Source organism: Bos javanicus, chromosome 17 (assembly GCF_032452875.1).
Source record: "Bos javanicus breed banteng chromosome 17, ARS-OSU_banteng_1.0, whole genome shotgun sequence".
In the NCBI taxonomy this organism is placed as follows: Eukaryota; Metazoa; Chordata; class Mammalia; order Artiodactyla; family Bovidae; genus Bos; species Bos javanicus.
In genome coordinates, this window is record NC_083884.1 from 66046189 (window position 1) to 66070364 (window position 24176).

Genomic DNA, 24176 nt, shown 5'->3' on the forward strand with positions numbered 1-24176 from the left:
AGTGGCACAGGTGCTGGCCCCCACGGCGACCCTTCCCCAGATGAAGCAGACTCATTTCGAGCAATCAAGAAGGAATGAATGGCCTTGGAGTCGTGACTGAGAAATTGGATTTTGCCTCAGCTCCTCTCATCTTGAACACAACACAATCATAGATTTAAATTATAAGGCTCAGAAAACTCGATCCACAACTGATGGGCGCATGTCTTGGCCGCTCTTTGGATGCACTGGTTTTCATCCTGGAAGCCTTTTCCGTTATCCCGTGGGATTTCTATAGAGATGGCAGCTTGCAAGGGTACGGTCAGATTTCCAAGGGATCGTGTACCTTTCTATGTTTCCGGGAGTTACAAGAAATAGGAACGAATACCGTTTATTAACATAATGGTTTTCATAAGTGAAAATAACTAGTTTATCCTTTTCTTGGATTATTCAGTCATTTGAAGAGAAGTAAGTTGATTTTTGCCTTAGTGCCTTATGGCTGGGCTTATTTATACAGATTCATACAAAATGAATCTGATTATTCTATAGAAAAGATACTGGTTTGACTCTGAGAACATTTGGGCACGGTACCCAAACCGGCTACTGCCTTTCTGCCAAAATGATTAGATGGACATCTCTTAAAACGTCAGACCTTTTAGTACAGGCTAGTTGGTTATAAGCTTGGGCTCTGAAATACAGTGACCCGACTTTCAAGACCCTGGGCAAGCACCATGCCTGTCCGCACTTCTGTTTTTCCCTCTGTGGAGTAGAAATGCCAGCAGACTGTCCCGGAAATGGGGTTTTGAGGACCCAGTGCATATGAGCTGCTTTGTACCAGGCCTGTCTATCACAGCACTCCATAAATGTCAGTCTTCTCAAGCACCCCACAGTCAGAAAGTGCAATTTGAGTACCTGCTTTTTGTTGCCTCTGTGATGTTTTCATGTCAGAATTTCAGTTTTCTGACTTTGACATGGTTCAGAGATAGTTGTGTAGTCAGTTACATTTAATATTGCTAAATTACTACATAGATTTTACAGCTCTGATGTTAGCTTTTCGTGTAGCATATATAACATTTAAAGAGATCGTTCCAGATGAGAGATACAAAGACCAACAAAATTATCTTTGTGGCGTCAAGAAACATTGATTTAGAAGCCATGTCTCCAATATATCTTTTAAAAGTACTTTACTGATTTGTTCATAAGAAAATAATTGAGTAATGTTCTGATAAAACAGATATAAAATAGCTGGTACTTTTATTTCAGTGGTGAAGGAAATAGTCATTATTATGTTGATTTAAATAAGAAAGAATTGTAGTGCAATTCGGTATAATACGTACCATTAGAACATGGTGGTCAAGGTATAAAGTAGAAGTTATATGTTTGGATACCCTGTTTATAGAGGGACATTGATCTCTATAACATTTAACTAACATTAAAGTTACTTGATATTCTTTGAGTTGGAATTTTCCCTCCTGGCTTTAAATGAGTCATAATTGAGAAATAAAACTTGTGTATAATTGAAAGTGTACAGTGTGATGTTTTGGTGTGTGTATTCATTGTGAAATGATTGTGCAATCTAACTAAGCAGTATACTCATCCCCTCATGTAGTTATATTTGTATGCATGGGTGGTGAGAATACTTAAGATCAACTTTCTTAGCAAATTTCAAGTGCACAATACAGTATTAACTATCATCCCCATACTGGACATTAGCTCTGCAAGACTTATTTATCCTGCAGAACTGAAACTTTATACCCTTTAAGCAACATCTCCCCCATTTTCCCCACTTCCTAACCCTTGGCAACCAACTTTGTACTCTGCTTTTATAAGTTGGACTTTTTTTAGATTGCACATACAGGAGAGATCAGCTTGTAATTGTCTTTCTGTGTCTGGCTTGTTTCACTTAGCATAATGTTCTCAAGATTCACCTGTGCTGTCGTAAATGTCAGGATTTCCTTCTTTTTAAAGAACAGAAGAGAGTATACCATTTGTGCGTGTGTGTGTACACATATATATGTGTATATCCATGTATATCTCCATCCCCCATTTTCTTTATCCATTCGTCCATTGACGGGCCCTTGGGTTATCTGCATGTCTTTACCATTGTGAGGTAATGCCAGGTGAACATGGGCGTGTGGGTATCTCTTCAAGATACTGATTTAATTTCCTTTGGATATATACCAGAGGGAATCTTTATACTGTTTTCTGTAATGGCTGTCCCAGTTTGCATTCCCACCAACCGTGCACAAGGATTCCCTTTTTTCTGTATCCTCACCAACACGTACCTCTTGGCTTTCTGATAACAGTCATCCTGACAGGTGTGAGATGATATCTCTCTGTGGTTTTGATTTGCATTTCCTTGATGGTTAGTGATGCTGAGCACCTTTTCATATGCCTGTTGGCCATTTATTATCTCTTTTGAAAAATGTCTATTCAGGTCTTCAGCCCACTTTTGAATTGGGTTATTTGGGCTTTTGCTGTTGAGTTGAGTTCCTCGTATGTTTTGAATATTAACCTCATATCATATGGTTTACAAATAACTTCTTTCATTCTACAGGTTGCCTATTCACTCTGTTCGTTGTTTCCTTTGCTCTGCAGAAGCTTTTTAGTCTGATGCAATCCCAGTTGTTTGTTTTTGCTTTTGTTGCCAGAGCTTTTGATGTCATATGCAAAAAATCATCACCCAAACCAGTGTCAAGAAGCTTTTTCCTGTGTTTTCTTCTGGTTGTATGGTTTCAGGTCTTATATTTAAGTCTTTAATTCATCTTGAGTTTATTTTTATATATGGTGTGAAGTAAGGGTCCAATCTCATGCTCCATTTATTGAAGTGACTGTCTTTTCCCCACTGAATGCTTGATGGCCTTGTCAAAGATCAAGTGACCGTAGGTGTGTGGATTTATTTCTGAACTCTGTTCTATCCCATTGATCCATAAGGTCTGTTTTTATGTCAGTACCATACTATTTTGATTGCTGTAGGTTTATCGTATATTTAAACATTGCAAAGTGTGATGCCTGAGGTAAAATTTCTTATCAAGTAGAGCAAGGTAGTTAAAAACATGCTCTGAAAATAAATACAAAATGCTTTTTATTCTTTTTGTTTGCAAAGTTGACTTTAGCAATAATTAAGTGCACAGGTACATTTGCTGGCAAGAGTTGGGAGGAGTCCTGGCTTACATTTAGGTTCCTGGAATGTGCCAGGCCCCGTGTTTGGCTCTCGGTGTTCTGAGCTTAGTGGCTCAGTCGTGTCCGACTCTTTGCGAACCCCATGGACTATAGACTGCCAGGCTCCTCTGTCCATGGTATTCTCCAGGCAAGAATACTGGAGTGGATTGCCATGTGCTCCTCCAGGGGATCTTCCCAACCCAGGGATCGAACCCAGGTCTCCCACATTGCAAGCGGATTCTTGACCGTCTGAGCCACCGGGGAAATCTCAGTGTTCTGAATCTTATTAAATCCTCACAATGGCCTTGCAGATTAGATGTAACTCTCCCATCTTACAGATTGAGGAAACCAAGAATCAGAGCAGTGGGGTCGTTTGCTCATGACCCCACTATTGAAGTTTGGCTTTTGCATTGCTTACCTGACACATTTGTGGTCCTTCATGTTGAAAGTGGCAGTGTGGTGTATCATATCTGGTCTTAAGAATTTCTGGTACAGGATGTTTTATAAAATAGGAAAAAATGTTAAGAGTTTCTGTAAATAGAAAATCTGTTACATACAAATTTAGTCTTTCATACATCTTTCCACACTTGATGTCTTCTGAACCTCTTGAGACTTGTGGCCTTGGTGTTTAGCATCTAGAAGACTTGGTGAAGATGACTGTTATCTTTGCTTGTACACACATAGGACTTCAGAGTTGCAAAAAGCTTCAGAGAGAGAGAGGTCAGCTTCCCCTGTTACTAAGGAGGGAACAAGTCCACCTGGCTGTAGTGACCACGCCCCGGGCCCTGCCCAGGACACTGATGGCCCTGCCAAGGGGCAGAGGCTAGCTTAGCCCCATGGTAGGAAGGGAAGCTCCCAGGCGGGCTGCAGGGGTCTCATCGACCGTGTTGCTGACTGTGGCTTCTGTACGTTTCCTCGTGTGATCACTTGCCTTGGACGTCTTCTGATGTCTGGTCCTTCTTTTTTGCACATTTTTAGGATGATCTACAAAGACACAGAAAACATTAAATTTCTATCATTCAGGGAGAGAGTAGGGTATCACGATATTTTCCAGAACTAGCTAATTGCCCCTAAGCTGAGTTGTGAAGTATTGGGATTTGATATTTTTATCACTCTTGATTTGAAGACTACCCCTTGGGAAATAAATTTATGCAGTTTATTTGATAATGTGTAAAGTGGCATGAAATTGAAGCAGATTGTTTTCCATAGGGAAAGAGCCCCACACATGTGAGCCAGGAGTCCTTGCCTTAATCTCGGCTTAGCCATGAACTTGCTCAAAGACCTTGCAAATAGCTAATTTAAAAAAAGCTTTACTCCATGGGTTCCTTCACTTTTAGTCTTTGAAACTCAATATTAATGCAGATCATTTATGGTAATTGTAATTAATGGCAATCATATAATTAATTGTAGTTCACAGGCTGCCACTACGTAATTTACAGGGCGCAGTACACAATGTAAACATGGGGTCCTTGTTCAGAAATTTCAAGATGGCGACAGGAGGGCACCATACCAAGGACTGGGCTCTTCTGTGGGACCGCATGGGCCACATGCCCATGAAGCTAATTCCAGGCATTTAAGGCGTGTCTGTGACTTGCCATGAGCTGTGCCAGACAGTAGAGACGCAGTGGCACACAGGACAGACCTGTCCTTGCCTTCAGGGAACGTGCCATTGAGTGGCGTAGATAACGACTAAGCAAGTCGTCATGGCTTTGAATCCACTGGTGCAAACTGCACAGGCGCTGAGGAGGGCGAGTCCCAGGTGCCATTAGGTCAGTTCAGGTCAGTCACTCGGTCGTGTCTGACTCTTTGGGACCCCATGGACTGCTGCACGCCAGGCCTCCCTGTCCATCACCAACTTCCGGAGTTTACTCAAACTCCTGTCAGTTGAATTGGTGATGCACTCCAACCATCTCATCCTCTGTCGTCCCCTCCTCCTCCCACCTTCAATCTTTCCCAGCATCAGGGTCTTTGCAGATGAGTCAGTTCTTCGCATCAGGTGGCCAAAATATTGGAGTTTCAGCTTCAGTATCAGTCCTTCCAATGAATATTCAGAACTGATTTTCTTTAGGATGGACTGGTTGGATCTCCTAGCTGTCCAAGGGACTCTCAAGAGTCTTCTCCAACACCACAGTTCAAAAGCATCAGTTCTTTGGCACTCAGCTTTCTTTATAGTCCAGCTCTCACATCCATACATGACCACTGGAAAAACCACAGCTTTGACTAGATGGACTTTGTTGGCAAAGTGATGTCTCTGCCTTTTAATATGCTATCTAGGTTGGTCATAACTTTTCTTCCAAGGAGCAAGCCTCTCCTAATTTCATGGCTGCAGTCACCATCTGTAGTGATTTTGGAGCCCCCCAAAAATAAAGTCTGTCAGTGTTTCCATTGTCTCCCCATCTATTTGCCATGAAGTGATGGGACTAGATGCCATGATCTTAGTTTTCTGAATGCTGAGTTTTAAGCCAACTTTTTCACTTTCCTCTTTCACTTTCATCAAGAGGCTCTTTGGTTCTTCACTTTCTGCCATAAGTGTGGTGTCATCTGCATATCTGAGGATATTGATGATTATGGGAGCACATAGTTGGCAACCTCACCACATCTGTGGAGAAGGCAGTGGCACCCCACTCCAGTACTCTTGCCTGGAAAATCCCATGGATGGAGGAGCCTGGTGGACTGCAGTCCATGGGGTCGTGAAGAGTCGGACACGACTGAGCGACTTCACTTTCACTTTTCTCTTTTATGCATTGGAGAAGGAAATGGCAACCCAGTCCAGTGTTCTTGCCTGGAGAATCCCAGGGACGGGGGAGCCTGGTGGGCTGCCGTCTATGGGGTCGCACAGAGTCGGACACGACTGAAGTGACTTAGCAGCAGCAGCACATCTGAGTCTCATCCACTTGTGTTTTTCACTTTACTGTGTTCTTACTGATGCAGTGTGGAATTTCTTTTCCATCCTTTCCAGCCATACATAGAAGAAATTTGTGAAAGTCTCCGAGGCAGCATTTTTCAAAAATTCATGGAAAGGTATGAAGCTTTGTGTACAAAGTCTTTTTTGTTGAGATATGTTTGTCATGTAACATTATGTTAGTATGGCGGTTTATTTGCTAAGTCGTGTCCGAGTCTTTGCGACCCCGTGGACTGTAGTCTGCCAGGCTCCTCTGTCCATGGGATTCTCTAGGTGAAAATACTGGAGTGGGTTGCCATTTCCTTCTCCAGAGGATCTTTCCGACCCAGGAATCAAACCCAGGTCTCCTGCATTGCAGGAAGAATCTTTACTGACTGGGCTATGATATTTAAATCTTGTACTGTGTAGGTATACCTCATGTTACCCCATGAATGCTATCCTTAAAATGTGTCAATTTATTCATTCAACAAACATTTATTATCCATGTGCTCTGTGCCAGGCTTTGTACTAGCTTGTACCCCGTATAGTTTAGGATTTGTATATATTAACATCCCTTTGACTTTTAGTTTTTTAGTTTCCAAATGATCCAAAATGTAAATAGACTAGGGAACCTCAATATTGAAGGTATCTTATTGGGACACATTTGCTAATGCAAACATGAGTCTATATTCAGTTCATTTGTTTATATGTTAAAGTCATATCCTTAAAAATGAGACAGCCCTTTTCTTGATTCTTTACACAGTAGAATTTAGGTGTATTGGCAGATGTCTTTGGTCATGTCTGTCTTAATGTACCCAATAAATGTGTCCCTTTGGGTTACTCAAACTATAGAGTATGTTTGTCACATAAAATCCTGAAAACTTTCTAGATTATTAACAAGAACCTACTGTGTAGTGCAGGGAATTCTGATTGATATTTATAATAACCTAAAGGGGAAGAGAATCTGAAAGGAATAGATATATGTGTATGTGTAACCGAGTCCCTTTGCCGTACATCTGAAACTAGCACAGCATTGTGAATCAGCTGTGCTCCAAGGTAAAATGACATTTTTAAAAAAGGTAAATTTAAAAAATTTCAGGGATGCCTATGAAAGTGTTCCCATGCTTCCCAGGCACCCGAGAGTCAGCCCTTCGGTGTTCTGAGTGTTCCTCTGTGATGACGCACCTTAGGGATTGGACTTTCTGACTCTGAATCTGCATTCACATGGACTCTGCTCGTCTCTGTAAACTTGGCTAATTTCTAGACAGTTGTCGTGATGATTGAGCCTCAGGGTGGGAGCAGCCCACAGCTGTTCAGTAATTGCCCTTTAAGGACAAATGCTTCAGTGTTTTTTTTTTTTTTTTCCTTCTTCTCCACATATTCACAGAACTAAAGTAATTTTTGAAAAAAGTTGTATCAAGATTCTACCAGAGTTCAAGAGATAATTTTATCTTGGAGTAGACTCAGTACTGGGGGAAACGAATCTGCATACAAATGATTACATTTTCTGAGCAGGACCAGAGGGGCTTTGCCAAAAAGCAGTGGCATGGAACTGAGGGGCCAGGGCACTGGTTCAGGGCTAAGATTCAGCTGAGTCTTGGGCTGTCTCCATGGCTGCTGATTCTAAAGACCTGACTTTTCCCAAACTCTTGGGTCAGCTCATTGTTCTGTGACCCTTGGGGGAGAGGGGAGAAAGGGGGATGGTAATTGAAATTGGGGAAGAGGTCTTATAACTTCACTGTGTATCCAGGTAAACCTGCACAGTCACTGTCTCTGACTGAATTGACCATTCACTTTTTTTTAAATTGTGTTGAAGTATAGTTGATTTGCAGTGTTAATTTCTACTGTACAGCAAAGCGATTCAGCTATACATATATGTATATATTCTTTTTCCTATTCTTTTCCATTATGGTTTATCACAAGGTGTTGAATCTAGTTCCCTGTGCTATACAATAGGACTCTGTCGTTTATCCATCCTATATGTAATAGTTTATATCTGCTTATCCCAAACTCCCAATCGAGCCCTCTCCCACCCCTCTCATCCTCTCTCATACAGAGAACCATAAGTCTGTTCTCTATATGAAGATTTACATAAAAATGGGCTATAAATGCAAAATACACACTGGGTTTCAAAGCAGTGAATTCAAACCACTTTCAGGGGCTTCTCTGATAGCTCAGTTGGTAAAGAATCCGCCTGCAATGCAGGAGACCCCGGTTCGATTCCTGGGTTGGGAAGATTCCCTGGAGAAGGGATAGGCTACCCACTCTAGTGTTCTTGGGCTTCCCTTGTGGCTCAGCTGGTAAAGAATCCACCTGTAATGCTGGAGCCCTGGGTTCGATCCCTGGGTTGGGAAGATCCTTTGGAGAAGGGAAAGGCTACCCACTCCAATATTCTGGCCTGGAGAATTCCAGAGGCTGTATGTTCCTTGGGGTCACAAAGAGTTGGACACAACTGAGTGATTTTCACTTTCAAAGCAACACAAAAATAAGAATGTAGACTATCTCATTAAAATTTTATATTGATTACATGTGGAAATGATAATTTTTGATATATTGGTTCGAATAAGATACATTATTAAAATTAAATTACTTATGAGTCATCTGTTACGGGTCTGTTGTACAGTACCGACTCAGATAAAGATTGTTACCATAACATAATGACAATTAAAGCAGAAACATGAAGATTTCAATTTGAATCGTAAAATAAAGCCTTGAATGCTAGGCAAATGCTTTGTGAAAAAAATATTTATGAAAGCTCACTCCGAGAAGTCACACAAGTATACAAAGCTAGTTTCTCAGTTAACGTGATATTTAACTTTTCAGTAATTCCTCACATTCTTTTTCAGTGACAAGTTTACTAGATTTTGTCAGTGGAAAAACGTGGAATTAAATATCCATGTGAGTATCATCTTTGCCTTTATTTTTTTAAATAAAAACTTCCTTTGGCTCAGTTTCGTGAGAAAATATTTTATTCAGCAGCATACTCCCAAGGGTAACATGCTGCCCAAACAGATGTCCTGCTTACAGCTTTACGCATGAAAAATCCATCCTCCCATATCCAGTTGTACACACTTGGAGTTTTCGTCCTCTTTTTTCCTATTCATGTAAGAATGCATTTATTTATTTAAGGAAGGATATTTTAAGCCATAATGAAGCTTTGAATAGAAATAGTAGTAAAGAGACAAGTCTTCTACGTCGTGTGATTCCTGTGCTCCTGTCATTTGCTATCCTGGTAAATTGCCTTGTTTTTTTTCTTATTAGGTGCAGTCATGTAATAAACATGATGATATCTCTTCCTAGCCCGCAGTTGCATCTTTTTTATTGTTTTGAGAATGATGAAAGCGGCCTCGAAGGCGGGGTACTCCCTAGCTTGTGTTCCCTAATACTACGTCTTCTCTTAGCTTTTCCGTGTCAGGAATTCTGGGGCACATTCTTTACTTCACTTTTAGAGTGTTTGCTTCTCTTCCCCTTTCCCTTGTGCTCTCCCTCCACAAAGGTTTGCAATTGAGAAAAAGAAATAACTGGATTCTGTTTTTGATTTTTAAAAAAATTTTTTTTAGTTTAACAGTACCATTCACAGAAGTGGGTTTTTTGTTTTGTTTGTGTTTTGTTTTTTTCATTTTAATTTCCCCTCTCTGCCCCATTTCCTGCAGGATTGAGAAGCAAGAGGCAGTGACACATTTAAAAAAATAACAGGACTTCCTGAGCAGTCCAGTGATTAAGATCCTGTGCTTCTACTGCAGGGAACGAGGGTTCGATCCTGCATGCATCCGCATGGCCAAAAAACGAACAAGCAAAACCAAAAAACCTTATCTCTGCTGTGGATCTTCCTGTGCCTGTGCTCCTTTAGCAGACGTGGTGTCCTCACGTCTTCATGTCCTTCTGTCCTCTGAGCAGCAAACGTGAAGCTCGAGGGCCAGATGCCCCTGCCTGGCTGCAGACATGATGTCTGAAGGGTTGTCTGGAGAAACCCTTCAAGCATCTGACCCTTCTTTTGCCAGGATACGTAACAAAAAGCATTTGCTGTTGTCTGATGGCCTCTTATCATGAACATAGGACTATCTTTCTGCCTTTGTACCATCTGATGCTATGAAAACTTCTTGGGAAGCAAGGCATTGCTGAGATGATATTGATGAAAGCCTAGTGCTTATGAATGAAAGCCTCTTCATCGAGTTACTCACACTCCGTCTGGTTTCACATTCACATGCCCAGCATGAGTCCTCTCTACTTACTGATGCTTTTGATAAAAAAATTCACATGGCCAGCATTCATTGGACTTTCTGATCATATGGCCCAACTGTTAGGAGAGCATAGATGCCCTTGATGCAGACCTATTTTTCTACCACAGAAGTTCATGGAATGGCTGAACTGTTGCCAAACTTTCAGCTTCAGAGTAGCCGAGTTCACTTTGTAGTCTGCCTGGAAATTTCACATTCACTTATCTTGAAAGTGTGTACCTTATAATCCAGCATTCACGGGACTGGATAAAACAATGGGCTCCCACCGGGTTGTCTTCCCAGTCGCCTCCGCGGTTTGCATCCTGTGCGGTTTACATCGAAGGCGGTTCTGGAATGTCCTGCCACCTGTGCCTCTTATCTCTCAGCTTGCAGGTCCAGTCGCCGAAAGGGCAGCAGTGTCAGAATCACTGTTTCAATAACTGTGTATGTTTTGCATGAAAACGGTGGGATAGTTTTTACACAGTTTTACATTTCTGTGTCGCATTTTAAATTCACAGTTGACCATGAATGATTTCAGCGTGCATCGGATCATTGGACGAGGAGGATTCGGTGAAGTATACGGTTGCAGGAAAGCAGACACTGGAAAGATGTAAGTGTTCTACACTTGTATGTTTTGCTGGGAATATTAAGAGGGTTTTATACTCACATTCAAAGAAAATCCCATTTAGTTGATGAGCAGTGTTTTAGACTCTTATCCTCTACACGCTTATAAAATCTTGACCAGTGCTTAATTCACAATTCCTACACACTAAATATAGTACAGGCCCCACCCCTACAAAACACACACAGACACACACACACAAGTACTAGACAGCAGGGATACATACAAAATTTATTGCCCTGAATTTTTTGTGTATCTACTTTATTTATTATTTTATTTATTTTATTTAACTGAAATGTCAATTCATATAAGAATAGGAATATCTTAATTATTGCTTGATTTTTTTTTTAAATAGTCTTTTCACTTCAGAATAATTTTAGGTTTGGAGAAAAGGAGCAAAAAAAATAGTACAGGGAGTTTCTATGTACTCCATGTCCCTCTTACCATAGTACAGGACACGTGTTACAATGAGTGAACAGATATTGATGTGCTGTTACTGACTGAAGTCTCCACTTTATTCAGATTCCCTTAGTCTCTTAGAAGCATTTTGCTGCTTTAAAAGACTTCCCGAATTTTTAGAAACTTGCCCCAATATGATGTGTATCATTTAAATCCACGTAGATATATTTTCTGTATAGATTTTCTTCAGTACTATTTATGGTTCTAGGTATGCAATGAAATGCTTGGATAAGAAGAGAATCAAGATGAAACAGGGAGAAACCTTAGCCTTAAATGAAAGGATCATGTTGTCCCTGGTGAGCACAGGAGTGAGTATTCAGTTTTGAACATTGCATTTGTGTGTGTGTGTTTCTATTTATTTGGTGGGGTTTTTTTTTTTTCTTTTTTTTTTTTTTTTGAGATCAGGACAATTTATTTAAGATACAGCTTTTTTTTTTTCCCCTGGTGAATTATGCAGCTAGCCAGTTCTTGAGGGGATTAGAATTTATAGCAGGGAGCAGCAGCACTGAATTAATATAAATAATAATTCAAAGATGACCCCTGTCTGAGTTGGGAAGTAGGAACACACTACCGGCCACTGCCACGCACACTGACCACTTGTCCCCTCACTGCCCATTTACGACTTCTTTCTTTGTGGAATATGACAGAGATGGCAGAATATAATTGTATCAGTGACCAAAGAATCACCTGAAATAGTTAAGAATTGGCTGCATGACAGCGAAGGACTAACCCAGAGGAGGAAAAGTAAGAGGAATGTTGTTTCCCTCCTTCACAGACAGAGAGGAAGTGGGGTGGCTTCGTCAACCCCCAGCTATCCCTTTGGATGCTCTGCAGAGTCCCAGGGACAGAGGAGCCTGGTGGGCTGCCGTCTGTGGGGTCACACAGGGTCGGACACGACTGAAGCGACTTAGCAGCAGCAGCAGCCAGTCCTATTTCATTTGGAGGGGACCCTGTCTCCTCAGCACTTGCCCCCTTTCCCTGCTGTGGATGCTGGTCTTTTCCGTCTCCAGCGCTGTGTCTCTGCCCACTGGACCAGCTGTCTTTTTGAGCTCATCACATGTCAAAGCCAGCTTCACCCTGTGTCGTCTTGACTTGTAAAGCAACATCCCGCTCTGATTTCTTTTCCTATTAATGGCATCACCCGGGACCAAAATCTCAGCTTTTATTTACTCGGGCAGATATATATAAAGACACCCAGAAAAACCCATGGTCCCAGAACCCTGGGCGTTGCCTGTGTACCCTGGCAAGTGAGGCACAGAGCCTAGGGGTACCTCCAGCTGCCACAGCTGGGTTCTGAATAAGGTCACCTTCACCTAGAGGTTTTCAAAGACTCAGATCTTCATGATCACTCAGGCATTCCTTTTAGCTGATAAGCAAGGAACCTGAGATCCAGGCACATCATTCTTTGCCCAGAGTCCCTGAACTTCCTAAACGAGCCCAGTGTTCTTTTCTCATCCCTTTGTAGGCGCCATGCTTTCTTGTCACCAAATATATTTATTGTGTTGTGGTTTATGTTATTCTAGTGTTAGTTTTAAGTGCTTCTAGAAAGGCTATTTACTATTGAAGTCAATGAATATCATAATTCAGTTTAACTATAACAGATGAAAATGCCATCGCTGTGAACGGTCATGTCCAATTGTGCACCTCTACGTGCCAACATGCAGACATTAAACGTTTCAAGTCGGAGTGACTCTGTGTGTGTGACCAAGAGTTTAACTGATTGGAATGGAATCTGAGTGGCCTGCGCACTGTATTGGAATCAACGTGAATGACGTTGGTTTCTAGTATCTGTTGGAAATGTCTCTGTCTTCATTTCAGATGTGAATGTGTGCTTATTGCAGACTTTAAGTGCTTTATTAAAATACTGATTTTTAATGTCTTATCTCAAAGCCTTGGATGTTTATTCCCAGGAGAGCCTATGGAAAAAAATTGAGGGTGTTGGAAAAATATATGAACAATTTTAATTTTCATGTAGCATTTTTGTTTTATTTAGGTGAATAGAATGTGATTAAGTAGTTGTAGAATTCCTCACTGGTCTGCCCATAAGGGGGTAGATAAAAAATTGCAGTTATGTTGGGCTACTGCTTTGAACTAATTTAAGACTAGTTTCTGCTTTTTATTCAAATATCAAGACAGTTTAGCATTTTAAAAAACATTATAAGTACATAATTTAACCAAAAGAATTGTAGTAAAGTTATTTCGAGTCATTTTTGTTGATCAAAGGCTATAGTTTGTAGGATTTAAGTAACCTTTAGTTTAAAATTGCCTCCTTAGGTGACGTGTTGATCAGCCTGTGTCAATATGATTACCTAAGGTGTTGGCATGGAAATAAGCTGGAGTCACCATCAGAGTTTTCTTTCTGCTTGGAGGTTGTTTTACTGTTTCAATCTCAGATTGAGAATTCCTACTTCTCACCCCCAGAAGAGGCAATAAGAAGTACTGTTCCCAGTTTTATTCTGTAACTTTTGGGTCATGAAAAGGGAATCAGGGCAAGTATGTCCATTACTGGGAGGAGCCATCAGCATCTTCATTAAGTCAGTCAGTTATTCATGAGGAGTGTTGCTTATTCATTTCCTGATCATCCTTGAGTCTTAAATTGTGCCAGGTACTCCGCTACCAGACGGGTCCCGAAACGCAGATTTGGTCTTTGCCCTTATAGGGCTGCATAAAATGAGAGACAGCAGTGTTTACTCAGAGAATCTCAGACATGTGTCGATTGTTGGAACATGTGACAAGAGCTGTGAAAGAGAGGTCTGTGGTGCTCAGAAGGCATTTAACAGGGCGGTCCTCTGGGGTCGGAGGGGACGCTAGGGTGTGTGTGAGTCCTGAGCACGGGTGCTCTGGGGACTCACAGGTCAGCACTGCTGGGCTCTGAAGTGATGTGGTGAGGACCACACGGGGAAGCTGGGGAGAGAGGGAAGCAGACAGGCCAGACCAGCAGAAAGAGCTTTCTGGACCAGTCCTGAGGACTTTTAAAAATCTTTACCAAAAAAAAAGAAAATCTTTACAGCCATTTAATAAGCCTTGCAATTCTGAAAGGGTTCCTCTGACTGCAGGGTGGAGAACTTTTCTGGAGGACTACTTTGTGGTATGTTTTAATACAGTTTAAGTTCCTGCAAAATGCGAACTGTTTCGCTCACTAGGAAATCAAAGAAGACAGTTCCTGGGACTTCCCCGGCAGTCCAGTGGTCAAGACTCCATGCTTCCAGTGCAGGAGACACAGATTCAATCCCTGGTTGGGGAACTAAGATCCTGCATGCCCCCCGCCCCCCAAAAAAAACCTTAAAAAAAAAGGAGATAATTCCTTGCTTAAGAGCTTTTATTTAAGGATCCACCTATGAGAACCTCCTAGTTCTTATTCACCTTGAATTTGTAATCAAGACAGAACATCTTACCATAATTATCTTAGAAACTGTGCTAACATCATTATTAAACTGCTGCCTGTTTGTCTATGTGGGTCAGCATTCAGTTCTTTGTGTCTCAGACCCCACCTCAGACTCAAGATGCCATCTGCTCAGGGCCTAAGAGATGAGGGATCCTGGTCAGTGAACTCCTTAGAGATAACCAAATCACATCCCTTTAACCGAGCTTTGATTGTACGTTGCTATGGAAACGTTACCTTTGTAAGTGGAGTGACAGGACAGGGTCTGGCGAGGGTCCAGAGTGGGAGACTTGGGGTTTGAATCTCGGCTGGCTATCAGATTTCTTTGTGGCCTCAGGCAAGTCATTTCCCCTTTAGGAGGTGGGGGGAGGGGGCAGTGTTTAGTTTCCTCGTCTTTAAAATAAAGAATTTGGACCAGGTGATTTTTTTTTTTTTTAGAAGAGCACTTCCTATTGGAGTAGCCTATGACTCTAAATCTCCAATTCGTGTCCCATCTTAATAACATAGTATCTTAACTCCACTTTGACCTTTTGCTGTTTTCTCAGGGCTGTCCTTAGAAGGATTGAACACCGTCTGTTCAGAAATACCCCTTTCCAGGCTCTGCTGGTCCCCTGGGTGAAGTGAGTGGAGTTGCTGTCTCAAGCGGGAAAAGACCCAGGCTTCACTAAGTTCCTGGTCCACCCACTTGTCTGCTCTAGGGATGAATTGCTCATTAGATCAGGAACCAGAGTCCGTGGGGAACCCCATTAAGGAAGGAGCATGATATTTAGAGCAGAATGAGTCGTCACCAGCAGACTATGAAAAGGTCTGGTGAAATACTGGTGGGGCTCCAATTAGGATGGTGCCTCCCGGCCCCCAAGAACCAGATAGCTTTTAACAGATAAAGGATAGCAGCTTTATTTTACGACTATATAAAACAAAATAAATCTCAAAATTAGTGAACACCAAGACCATCTCAACTGAACTCTTAAGGAAAACAAGGTAACCACAAAATGAATTTCCTCCAGAAGACTTGTGGAAATTGAGTTCAAGTTCTTGAATCCTGAGCACACAGGCATGTGTCCACACAAATTCATCTGTGTGCCCTTCATCTATAGGTGTGAGCAAAGTGAATTCTGTTCACAGAGTACTCTGTTGAGTGTGTTTTGTAGAATGTAATAATTCTCGGCTTCTGTTTGTCATTTGACTCAGTTGAGTGGCAGGTGTTCACTGATCATGCATCTCAGTGGGACCTGGTGCTAGATCTAGGGGGTTTTCACCAGGGAGCACACGCGTGTGTCTAGAACCTAGGTCAAGAGACAGAAAGTCACCCACGTCCCGGAAGTCTCCCTTTACCCTTTTCAGCTGCTTACCCCATGCCCAAGCTAACTACTACCCAGATGTCTGACACTGGAATTTAGCTCCGCCCCTGTTGGAACTTTATATAAATGTATTCTTTTTGTGTCTGGCTTCTCTCAGTATTGCTTGCGAGATGCAGCTGAGTCATTGCTCATAGCAACAGCACCTTCTGTAGCTAAATAGCAGGGGTCACCAGGCTATGTGTGTGGCCTGGGGACCAAATCTGGCTTGTGTTCACAGTCTATGAACTGAGAAATTTTTTTTTTTAAAGCAAAAGAAGAGAAGAAATTGTCAAGAGAAAAGAAGCAGAGAAACCTATGTGACAGGGACTGGATGGGGCCTGAAAAGCTTAAACTATTTCCTGTCTAGCCCATTTGCAGAAGGAGTCTGGCAGCCCCTGCTCTGTAGTATTCCATCATACCACAGTTTGTGTGTCCATCCTCCTGTCGGTAGACAGTGGGATTATTCCTGGTTGGGGCTGTTTTGAATAGTGCTGTGAGGACCATGCTCATGCAGGTCCCTTGGGGCACATGAGTACAGACTACTGTTAGGTAAATACCCCAGGCTGGAATTTCCGGCTCATAGGCTTTGCAGGTAGTGATCAGCGTCGGCAGATGCCGTCAAACGCCTGGTGAGAGTGGTTGTACGATTGTGCCTCCCAGCTACCACATTGGAAGTCCCGTTAACTCCGTGTCTTTGCAACACTTGGTACCATCAGTCTTTGTGAGTTTAGTCATTCTCCTTTGTTTTCGTGATGAAACGTTGTGGTTTGCAGTTTGCATTTCCTTGGCGGACAGCTGAGGTCTAGCATCTGTTTAAAGACTTACAGACTATTTGATACTCAGTAACATATATCCAGTATTGTTGTTGTTATTGTCATGCCATTTTCCTGTTGGGTTGTTTGCTTTTTTCTTTATTGATTGATGAGGGTTCTTTATATATTCAAGATACATGTGGATTTCAAATACCTCCTCCCATTCTGTTATTTGCCTTTCTTACTCTCTTAATGGTGTCTTCTGAAGAACAGAAGTTTCAGCTTTAGTTTTCTTCAAGAGTTATCTGAACTTTTCTTGGTTGTTTACATTTCCATATAAATATGGGAATGAGTTTGTCAATTTCCATTTTGTTTACATGGAATATATAGATTAATTTGGGAGAAAATTAACATCTTTACCTCATCTTTAATTGAGTTATTCTATCCTCCACCCTGGTATATTTTCTACTTTCAAAGCTGAGTTAATTCCATTTTTATTGTTAGTGTTTCAAGACAGTAATATCATAACATTTCTCCCCATGATAAAGGTTCTTCCAGTTCAGAATCAGACATTGAAATGGATATGTGACTATAACCAGAACCAAAGTGTAGACCAACAGGAGGACTAGCAAGGCAGTAATATTTTTCTGTAGAATCTGAGTCTTTTGAAGATATAGATAGAGGAGTCATGATTTAATCAGAGCGACAGAGCATCTCTGAGTTCATCTCCAATTAGCAGTGTTTGTATCTCTGTGCATTTTTTTTCCCCATGGAATCAGGCTCCCTTTCCTGGGTCTGTTTAAGTTACCACATAGGTGTCTGTGTTTCTTATACAGGGCAGTGTCATGGCTTTAAAAAGAAATGTATAGGTGGCACTTGGTAGTAGATATACTTTCCAGGACAGATTTTGCTTTTCTTATACATGTGTGTATACATATATATATATATTTTTTTCCACTCTAGGATTGTCCTTTCATCGTCTGTATGACCTATGCCTTCCACACTCCAGATAAACTGTGCTTCATCTTGGATCTGATGAACGGTAAGCAAGACGTGGGGAGTCTGAATACACTGAGTGACTCTGCCGTGCTGGTTTTGTTTGTTTCAGGATGTTTGATCTTAGCTTGCATTGCTCCAGACAGACTGGCCATTTGGGTCTTTCAGATAATTAGATTCCCCCTCAAGTTTAAGGAAACCTTTCACTCTTTGAATTTCCAATTCAACTTCATTTTAAAAAGTTGACTGCAGTCAACTGGCCCTCAACTTTAGGAATGAAATGTCTCCTAAAGATTCATAGGCCAAAGACAGGAGTGTATTTAAAAGCCAACTGTGAAGGCAAGAATACACAGAAGAACTGTACAAAAAAGATCTTCATGACCCAGATAATTATGATGGTATGATCACTCATCTAGAGCCAGACATCTTGGATTGTGAAGTCAAGTGGGCCTTAGAAAGCATCACTACGAACAAAGCTAGTGGAGGTGATGGAATTCCAGGTGAGCTGTTTCAAATCCTGAAAGATGATGCTGTGAAAGTGCTGCACTCAGTATGCCAGCAAATTTGGAAAACTCAGAAGTGGCCACAGAACTAGAAAAGGTCAGTTTTCATTCCAATCCCAAAGAAAGGCAATGCCAAAGAATGCTCAAACTACCGCACAATTGCACTCATCTCACACGCTAGTAAAGTAATGCTCAAAATTCTCCAAGCCAGGCTTCAGCAATATGTGAACCGTGAACTTCCTGATGTTCAAGCTGGTTTTAGAAAAGGCAGAGGAACCAGAGAACAAATTACCAACATCCGATGGATCATGGAAAAAGCAAGAGAGTTCCAGAAAAACATCTATTTCTGCTTTTTTGACTATGTCAAAGCCTTTGACTGTGTGCATCACAATAAACTGTGGAAAATTCTGAAAGAGATGAGAATACCAGACCACCTGATCTGCCTCTTGAGAAATCTGTATGCAGGTCAGGAAGCAACAGTTAGAACTTGACATGGAACAACAGACTGGTTCCAAATAGGAAAAGGAGTATGTCAAGGCTGTATATTGTCACCCTGTTTATTTAACTTATATGCAGAGTACATCATGAGAAACGCTGGACTGGAAGAAACACAAGCTGGAATCAAGATTGCCGGGAGAAATATCAATAACCTCAGATATGCAGATGACACCACCCTTATGGCAGAAAGTGAAGAGGAACTCAAAAGCCTCTTGATGAAAGTGAAAGTGGAGAGTGAAAAAGTTGGCTTAAAGCTCAACATTCAGAAAACAAAGATCATGGCATCTGGTCCCATCACTTCATGGGAAATAGATGGGGAAACAGTGTCAGACTTTATTTTTTGGGCTCCAAAATCACTGCAGATGTTGACTGCAGCCATGAAATTAAAAGACGCTTACTCCTTGGAAGGAAAGTTATGACCAACCTAGATTGGTCATAACTTTGCCAGCAAAGGTTCGTCTAGTCAAGGCTATGGTTTTTCCTGTGGTCATGTATGGATGTGAGAGTTGGACTTTGAAGAAGGCTGAGTGCCAAAGAATTGATGCTTTTGAACTGTGGTGTTGGAGAAGACTCTTGAGAGTCCCTTGGACTGCAAGGAGATCCAAGCAGTCCATTCTGAAGGAGATCAGCCCTGGGATTTCTTTGGAAGGAATGATGCTGAAGCTGAAACTCCAGTACTTTGGCCACCTCATGCGAAGAGTTGACTCATTGGAAAAGACTCTGATTCTGGGAGGGACTGGGGGCAAGAGGAGAAGGGGACGACAGAGGATGAGATGGCTGGATGGCATCACTGACTCGATGGACGTGAGTCTGAGTAAACTCCAGGAGTTGGTGATGGACAGGGAGGCCTGGCGTGCTGTGATTCATGGGGTTGCAAAGAGTCAGACACGACTGAGTGACTGAACTGAACTGAACTGAACTGAAGGACTGACTCTGGGCCAGCTCAGATTTTAGACCAGTAGTCTGTACCTTTAGTCCAGAGCCACCATATATCAGTCTTTAAACTGTCAGTGATGAACTGGAGAATACAGGAAGAACTTTGGCCAGAAAGTACTTTTCTAACTGTCTTCCCTGGTTCAGATGGTAAAGCATCCACCTGCAGTGTGGGAGACCTGGGTTCAATCCCTGGGTCAGGAAGATCCCTTGGAGGAAGGCATGGCAACCCACTCCAGTATTTTGCCTGGAGAATCCCCATGGACATAGGAGGTTGGCAGGCTGCAGTCCATGGGTTCGCAAAGAGTCAGACACAGCTGAGCAGCTTTGACTCACTCACTCACTCAGTTTTCTAATACTAGAAAGTGACATGATGTAATTAATTCAAAGCATTTTTAGTAACGGGCTGAAATGGAAAAGCATATATTTCCATAAATGAATACCTGTTTTGAAGTTCAGTTTGAAGTTTTAGTTATGTTTTGAGTTTTTGATTTAGAACCAGACCCATCCAACAGCATGAAGGAATTTCACAGATGTAATAATGAGCAAACCAGCCAGACACAGCCGCATTTTTCCTGCGTGACTCGATTTGTGTCACTGTCAGAACTGGCACAGCTAATTGATGTGAGGGGAGAGGTCAGAGTAGAGTCCAGTTGGCTGCAATGAGGGGCTGTGAGCTGATAATGCTGCCTGGGGTGGGCACAGGGAGCCTTCAGCGATGCTGAAAATCTTTTACATGCTGATCGAAAATAGTTACACAAGAATATGCGTGTGTGAACAGGAAGATACTTAGGGAATCAAAGGTAATGGAAGTGGACACTCGTGAACCTGTGTGAATCAGCTGTGGCTCCGCCTTTATCATTTATGAGAACATTCCCTTACCTTGTTGGTGGCATTCTCTGTCTCTCTAACTGGAGGCCATACGGTCATTGACCTTTTTTAACCCTTTATTGTGAAAAATTCAAACATACCGCAACATTGAAAGGATTTTAGTGGGGACACCCAAACACCCAACCACCTGGGTTTTTTACCAGTTAAAATTTTACTGTATTTGCTTTCTCAAATATCTATCAATATGAGCAGCGTATTTATTTTGTCTCCATATTTACTATCCACAGAGCCAGTTGCCAAGCCACCTACTGCCTCACTACATGGGTTGAGTCAGTTAGGAGACAGGACTGTAGTAATCAGAGGATCAGCTCGCCGCCCCGTCCCACCTCCCCCACAGTGGTACACATGGGAGCTGTGATGTCCATCCGAGAGCGGAGGCTTGGGTTCATATTGTCCCGGCCACTGTCGCATCTAGGTTTTCTCAATGGTTTAGTTTTCTCTGGGATTTTTTAAAGTGTTTCATCAGATTACAGAAGTCATGATACATCTAGATCATACATGTAGACAAAGCATAAAGTTAGCTAACCGTGTCATGACTCTGCACAATGGCCGTGACTCTTGTCTCCCTGGAGTTCACGCGCCGAGTTACACTCTGCGTCTCTGATTCCAGGGGGTGACCTGCACTATCACCTTTCGCAGCACGGGGTGTTTTCTGAGAAGGAGATGCGGTTTTACGCCACAGAAATCATCCTGGGGCTGGAACACATGCACAATCGGTTTGTCGTTTACAGAGACTTGAAGGTAAGGAGGTCTGCCGGATTCCCCGCCATCTGTCCGACGTGCAGTCGTGTGCTGGTCGTGGTCCCCCACGCATCTCCCCCTCTTTCATGGCATCCCATCATTTTCCTCCTCTCAGCCCTGAGCAGAATATCACCTTCATGATTTCGGTCTCCTCCAGACACTGAACTCTTTTCTGAGGACTCCAGTCTTTCCCGGTTGTCCCTGTCTCCTCCCTGCCTGGTGCAGCACATACACCAGCTCAGATATTTTAATTAGTTAATTATGAAAAGCAGGGTGGGTTTTTTTGTTGTTGTCACCCATTTTACAATTGATCATAATTCTGTTAATGTTCACCAAGCAACTGATTTGGCCCTGGCTTGGTGTGAGGGCAGAAGGTGTACAGAGATAAAGAAGCAGAGAACCACTGTCGTACGGGACATATCTACTGGTGAACTCGCACATGGAAAGACCGAGGCAGGGCTGATCAGGTGGGGATGGGGTGCCTGAAAGCCGGCGGAATTTCCCCCACCCTCTGAACCTCAGGCGATTTCAAGATTGCCTTAAAAAAGTCACTAGCACATTTCCAGGTTCCAGAACTCCATAGCCCCAGTCTGCTACACTGAGGCTTCTTTACCGTGCTTCCCTTTAAAAAGTCTTACTGGACTTGAACAGAATGAAGCAGGTGCTTTCTCAGTTTTTCCATTCCAGAGCACGATGCTTGCTTGGTCGAGGATCCTTCATGAGAGAGGGAGTTGGTGGTTTGCTTGGTACTTCCGAGGTGATATTCATGTAGCCAGCAGAATGAAGGTGGGGGAGCAGATGAAAGGGACCGTGACAAATTATAGAGATGATCATGCAGGCACATAAAGGTATAAATAACGGTGAGAAGAAATGTGATAGACGTGGCAGCTTCCGGAGGATGCGAACCCTGCGGAGAAGCCTGTTTGCCTCCTCTCTCCAATTCCTTCTCAAACTGAAAGCGAGTTAACCACATCAAGTGTACCGATAATGCCCCCTTCTCTAAGGAGCTCATGTGTTTTGATTGGCTTCTAAAAGAGGTTACCTCCTAAGAATCCGAAATGGTGTATTTCACAGTTGAGCATATTATTTTTTTTCCACAAAGTACTTTGTAACTTTCAAAGCCTCCTGCAAAGCTAAAGAATTACTCCCATAGCCTTCATAGGAGCATAAAGAAGACAAAAAAAAAATGTATTTTCATCAGATTAGAAATAATTAGACCCTGGTTGGCACATGACATTTTATTTCCTCATGGTGAGTTTTGCAGAAGAATAAAATGCATGCCGAAAGCCCATGAAGCGCCATTGTAATACATTTTAATTTAAATCTGTAACCGGTCTCGAATCATCTTGATGTGGTATTTCTGTTTTCTAAACTATTTAATAGGCAGTGGTATTATCTAATTTCTATTCAAACTTAATTCTAGTCACTCATGATTATTCATGCTTCAGTTTTATAATGGCATGCCATTGTTTTTATTTCGAGCAAAACAATAGTTGATCTCCAGCAGAAAAATACCAAGATGACTGTAATTCAGTGTATATTAGGGAGGGGAGTTTCATTTTCCATGATCATGCAGACTAAATCTAATCTTAATGGATACATTTCAGCAGAGTTGTGGTCAAAATCATATCTGGTCATTTGGTAAGGCCCTCCATAGATTCTCTCCTAATAAAGCGAGATGACGTTTATCAGGATTAGTGTGGCACCGTGGAATGTTTTGATTTCCTAGGTCATCACTTTGTACATTGTTACAAGATTGCTTTCTGTGCTGTGTTCCACGGTTCAAAGCCTAGTGGTTCACAGAGGCTGAGGAGCCAGTGGACTCACTCCCTTTGTGGAGAGACACCCCATTCCGGATGGACTGCGGTTCTTGCGTGAAAGGGAAGTACTGTAACAGCGATGAACTGTGGTGGTGACCCTCCTGTGTTACCTGCCCTGTGTTCCGTTGCCAAATGAGTAGACTCTTCTCCATCCCTCCTTGCCACTCTCCTGCTGAAGTTATCGATAACATGAAAGGTGTCATTGTCGGTCTCAGGCCGCACTTGGAGGTGATGATGTGATTAGTACTAGAATTCATGTGTAGGAATGAACTGTGATGAAATAATGATAGCAAGTGCCTGTGACTGTGGAAGTTCTCCAAGCCTCGGGACGCCTTGGGGACTCACAGAAATCACCTTCTCTTTCATTTTAGCCCGCCAATATCCTCCTGGATGAGCACGGACACGTGAGGATATCAGACCTTGGTCTTGCCTGCGATTTTTCCAAAAAGAAGCCGCACGCGAGCGTGTGAGTAGTCACATTGACTGTTCACTGTCGTTTCCTAGTTCGACTCACTTTCTCACTCAGACCCCAACATGGTCGTTTGTTCTCCCAGTTTTCTCTTGTCTGCAGTAGTTTCCAACATGTGATGATGCTGGGTCAGAGGGAGAGGAGAGCAGTGGGGTGGGGTGCTTGCTTTCACCATTCTGGGGGCTCGCAGGGGATCACAGTGTTAGCTGCCTGGGACAGGGAGGCTGAGGGCGGGATGGGGGCCTTCACAACAGAGCCGAGTCCGCGCTGGCTCTGTGACCCTCACGCTCTTCATCTTCCGGGCAGCGGTCGTAGTAGACCGTGACAGCTTATGTGCCAAAGAAGGGGCACAGGCAACTGCATAGAACTTTCCAGGGAAGGCCCAGAAGTCAAGCTTCTCTCTCCATCCTCTCTCTCCTTCTTTTTCAAAACATTTCCTTTTTTTTTGTTTTCCTAAAAAAAAAAAAATTAGGATTCTTTTTTTAATTAAAAGAATCCTCTACTTGCAGTTCTAACTTTTCACGCAGATTCTGT

General features: G+C 42.4%; 1 protein-coding gene across 3 annotated transcripts in view; it reads left to right on the forward strand.

The window, feature by feature from the left end:
- Positions 1–24176, forward strand: part of GRK3 (G protein-coupled receptor kinase 3) — a 121925-nt gene that overhangs the window by 67936 nt on the left and 29813 nt on the right. For 2 of the 3 annotated variants that reach the window (XM_061385192.1, XM_061385194.1), the window contains 7 exons: positions 6098–6159; positions 8866–8917; positions 10755–10846; positions 11526–11625; positions 17755–17833; positions 21223–21353; positions 23545–23639. In XM_061385192.1, coding sequence (XP_061241176.1) covers positions 6098–6159; positions 8866–8917; positions 10755–10846; positions 11526–11625; positions 17755–17833; positions 21223–21353; positions 23545–23639 — 611 coding nt within the window. The remainder of the gene's footprint in view (positions 1–6097; positions 6160–8865; positions 8918–10754; positions 10847–11525; positions 11626–17754; positions 17834–21222; positions 21354–23544; positions 23640–24176) is intronic. The other variant, XM_061385193.1, reaches the window with a different exon arrangement.